A 4,747-nucleotide genomic window follows, 5' to 3' on the forward strand; every position below is an offset into this window, starting at 1 on the left:
CTAACAAGCACAAAATAGGCACAACCATGTTGTCCACTTTATTACAAAATTCGCACACTTAAGGATTGGAATATGTTGGTGAATGCTCACTTTTCTTCCGCATTATTGCGTGCCAAAGACATCATTAGCCTATTCTTCCATATTAAAAAAAACACTTCATGTATGCAATTGGCTTCCTACTTTCTTATAGCCAAATCAATTATATGTAGAAATTGAGTTTTATCATTAAAAAATGGCTCAACAACATCTGAGCTAATTTTAACGAAAAAGCCATTCTTGTATGTGTTGGCCTTGTGGACACATATGTGACCGCTCACTAGACTGTCCACTCAAAACACCCTCATCCATACGAAGCTAAACTAATAAACCAAATCACCAAATCCATTTGCCAAGTCAACCATTCACATACACATGTACGTACCACTAGTATGTTCTTCCAATTAACTAATCAGAGCAAACTACCTAATTAGCTGCTCATCCCTCGGCAAGCTTAATTAGGCCAGCTGGGCCATTGCCAGTCATCAGACACCAGACAGCATCCATCCATCCAGCAAGCTAGGTGGCTGCAAGGTGGGACCCACTTCTTGCAGAGGTAGCTCAGGTGGGCCCCACCAGGCCACCCTAATAGGCCTATGATGAGGCGGCGGCTGATGAGGTGCACCAAATTGATTTACGTGACACGAGGGAAAATGAAGGGAGGGGAACAGGCAGCAGGTAGTTCCTTCTTGGTTGCTCCTTGCTTGGAGCCCAAAGTCCAGACGTGTCAGGTCATCCGGACCTAACTCCCCTCTGCCTCCTGCACACGTGCCGCCCACACACAAGGCCTCTTGTTTTTAACAGTGCACCTGTCGTCTCAAATATATTTGGTACTTCTATGTGTCTATGGTGTGTACAGTGGATATATTCATGATGATGGTGATCATATGTCGTTTCATATCAATATCGTACGTGCAAAAACCGATATGTTTTGCTTTCTTAATAGAAGAAATTAACATGCATGTTAGTAATAGTACATGTCCTTAATGAGCGGAGAAACTGAAACGCACATGGAGCACGAAGATCTTTCTTAAAAGAAAAGGTTACATCAAAACAACTCGGAGGTTGTCACATGTACCGCGATCTCTTGCGACCGGATTTTTCTCTATGCGACGAAGAATTAAACTTCGCCCCGTACGTGCTAGCGCGCGTGCACACACGCTTCCTGTACTTGTGGGCTCTATAGATCCGCGAATGCCGCTATATCGCGCCGGCTAGCTGCACTGTGGGCCTAGGGCCAGATCATCGTCGATCGTCTTCCTCCACATACCCGCCCCATTGTTGTCGCCAATGCCATTTTGCCTCCACGCTTTGCCTCCTATTTCCTCCATTTTTCTTCCTTATACTTTCTTCCTCGCTCCTTCTTCCTCCTCTTGTATTCGTCCCGCCGCTCAGCTCCTCCACATGTGAACATGTTTAAAAAAATGTAGCTTTCTTAGATTTGATCAATATGGGAGTATTCGACATCAAGATATTCATTTAGATCAGCATAACTTATACAACTATGTGATTCTCATAACGGCCAATAAACAACTGATTCTAGTTCACTTGTTCATGCATATTATGCATGCATCACGCATGCATGCATATTACGGTATGCATGCATATACGCAATACGTATACTTGATCCATCCACCACTTGCTCATGCAGTATACGCACGTAGGGAAAAACAACAAGAGGCAACAAGACAACACACACGTACGCCATCATATATATATATCTAATTAAACAACGTACCTGCTTAAGCAAACTGATTCGGTCCATTGCCAAAAAAGTCAGAGAGAGACAGACGGAGAGAGAGAGAGAGAGAGAGATTTAGAGATTTAGAGAGAGAAACACAGAGGTCACTAGAGAGAGAAGCGGAGAGGTCGCTAGAGAGAGAAAGATAGAGTGAGAAACAGAGAGGGTAGAGAGAGGTGAGAGAGAGGAGGCTGCGTCTCCCGCACACAAAGACTTCCTTTTTAGCATTCCATGCCGCCATGCACGCATCATCCCACCCGGCCCCTCTAAACCCTTCCCTATAAAACCCCCTCCTATCCACCCCAACGAAACCTCAAAAACCCAACTCCTCCGCCGGCCATTGCTAGCTACGCCTCTCTCCGGCAAGCTAAGCCTCGCAGACAAAGAAAGAGAAGAAGCTCAAGCTACGCGATGGGGCGGTCGCCGTGCTGCGACGGGGAGGCGGGCGTGAAGAAGGGCCCGTGGACGCCCGAGGAGGACAAGCTGCTGGTGGACTACATCCAGGAGAAGGGCCACGGCAGCTGGCGCCGCCTGCCCAAGCTCGCCGGCCTCAACCGCTGCGGCAAGAGCTGCCGCCTCCGCTGGACCAACTACCTCCGCCCCGACATCAAGCGCGGCCGCTTCACCGAAGACGAGGAGAAGCTCATCATCCACCTCCACTCCCTCCTCGGCAACAAGTAAGTCCCGTGTCTATTGTTTGTGTCTTCTTCTCCGACTCCGGCGCCGGTGACTGATGGTGTTGGTTCAGGTGGTCGTCGATTGCTACGAAGCTGCCGGGGAGGACGGACAACGAGATCAAGAACTACTGGAACACGCACCTGCGCAAGAAGCTGCTCGGCATGGGCATCGACCCCGTCACGCACCGCCCGCGCACCGACCTCAGCCTGCTCGCCGGGCTCCCGGGCCTCCTCGCGGCAGCCGGTAACTTCGGCGGCGCCGGCTCGGCCACGGGCGCTTGGGACATGAACGCGCTCAGGCTGCAGGCCGACGCCGCCAAGTTCCAGCTGCTTCAGGGGCTCGTGCGCGCGCTCACCACCGCCGCCGTGCCCGCGCTCGCGCCCGGCATGGACAACCTCATGGCACTCCTCGCCGCCAGTAACGGCGGGCAGAACGGCGCCGGCGGAGTCGACCAGAGCATGCTGCTGCAGCAGTGCCAGTGGGACGGCATGAATAACCTACCGGCGCTGACCAACTCCGCGCCGGCGAGCGGCATGCACAACATCAGCGGCATGTTCGACAGCTTCGGCGCCGGGGACGGGCTGAGCTCGACGGAGCTCGGGTGCCACGGCGGGGCGAGCGGGAGCAACGTGACCGTGGACGCGGTGGCGCCACCGCGCCCAATGGTGGCCAACGACCGGGACTGCAACAACAATGGCGGCGGCGGTGTGTCGTGCGAGCAGACGCCGGCGTCGAGCCCGTTCGACGGGCTGGAGAGCCTGAACCTGATGGATGACCTCAACACGGACGGTAGCTGGAAGGATTTGCTAGAGTGAGTACCTGCTCCCATTCCATCAACTTTCTATCAAAAAGAAAAAAACGCCCATGCATGCATGTCACTTTTCCATCCACCCAAATAATTTTTGCTCATATATTTCTTAAATATTATCTGTGCCTTTTCCTTAATCCTAATTTATTTTATAGTTGAAGTTGAACTAGCTAGGTCATTTTACCAGGGAATTAATTGACACAATACTTATAGCTGAAATGATTAATTCTCTTATTTATTTTTATGCAGCCAAATGTCATGGCTGAACTCAAGTGAGCTGTGATGGGTAGATAGAAGAGATATGATCAAGGATGCCAAAAATAATCAGGAGGAGACTGAGACTATTAATTCTTGGATTGGATGCACTTCGGTCGATCAATACCGAAGATGTGAAGTTTGTTTGTTGATAGGGGGGCAAAGGTGGTTTAGTCCACACTTTTAGTCATGTACAAAAAAGAACAGAAGGACATATACATATATGTACACACTCACAGCAATTAATGTTCATTTTTGTTTAATTAGTTTCTTTGTTGTTTCCTTTTTTTATGAGGTGGGGAATATATGTAATAACTAGCTTGTGACATAAATTGAAAGCAGCTTCTTTTTTCCAGACAGCAAAGTATGTGTGTGTGAGTGTGACTATATAATCATCGTCTTTATTCCTTTGGTCTTGCATAATGACGCAGGGTTTAGTTAATTTGTTTGAACTTTCTCTTGCGTGAAGAAGCTAAACTCGGGTCGTCATTTGATTGGATTCTGATTATATTTTAATCCCACGATGTTGGTCTTGAGAGTCCAACATTAGTCTTCACTGTGATCAATCTCTGTATGTACTTTGCGACAATAATTGTATGGCTACACACATATGGTTGATAGTCAAATTTGCATCATATGGACTACTGTATTTTAATTATCTAATCAGAGAAGACATAGTCTGCACTGTAGGCTTTCCATTTTGAATTAGGGTATTGTACATAAATAGTAGAAGATAAGTTCACTTTCATGTTTCAATTAAACCATATATATGTTCTAACTAATTAAGAAAGACAATTGCATGCATAATATATAGCTTCAAGAAAATTTAGAATGTTTGCTCTATATAGCTAGCTTTGATTAATTCCTCTGAGTGTGGGGTCTTCTCAGCCAGAACGAGGTTACTTGTTGGATGAGGATTGACTAGCAGACACACACATCACTTGTACTACTGAAATTAACCAGCAGGGGACATGCATGCATATATATGATAGCATGCAAACGGTATAACACTATAAAATGAGTTAGTTGGAGTTGGACAAGGACGTGTAGCGCTCAAGCTCTAGCTTGTCAAAGTGGAGAAAGTTACCTCATTAATCTTCTAGAAGTTCTCCACACTATCAATGACGACCCAGCACGAAAATCAAGGCAAAAGAAACACTATCTTCATCAATCTATCTAGCTAATCCATGGTTAACCAGATTCAACTTGATACTAGGACTTATGGTACT

At 47.3% G+C, this 4,747-nt stretch overlaps 1 protein-coding gene across 1 annotated transcript; it reads left to right on the top strand.

Annotated features, from left to right (window-relative positions):
* Positions 1-2,105: 2,105 nt before the first annotated feature.
* On the top strand, positions 2,106-3,873 carry LOC123083453 (transcription factor MYB53). Its single transcript, XM_044505496.1, has 3 exons — positions 2,106-2,454; positions 2,526-3,266; positions 3,513-3,873. The coding sequence occupies exons 1-3, from the start codon at positions 2,189-2,191 to the stop codon at positions 3,544-3,546; spliced, it is 1,041 nt and encodes a 346-aa protein (XP_044361431.1). The 5' UTR covers positions 2,106-2,188; the 3' UTR covers positions 3,547-3,873.
* The last annotated feature ends 874 nt before the right edge of the window (positions 3,874-4,747 follow it).

The sequence above is a fragment of the Triticum aestivum genome, chromosome 4A (genome assembly GCF_018294505.1).
Source record: "Triticum aestivum cultivar Chinese Spring chromosome 4A, IWGSC CS RefSeq v2.1, whole genome shotgun sequence".
Taxonomy (NCBI): Eukaryota; Viridiplantae; Streptophyta; class Magnoliopsida; order Poales; family Poaceae; genus Triticum; species Triticum aestivum.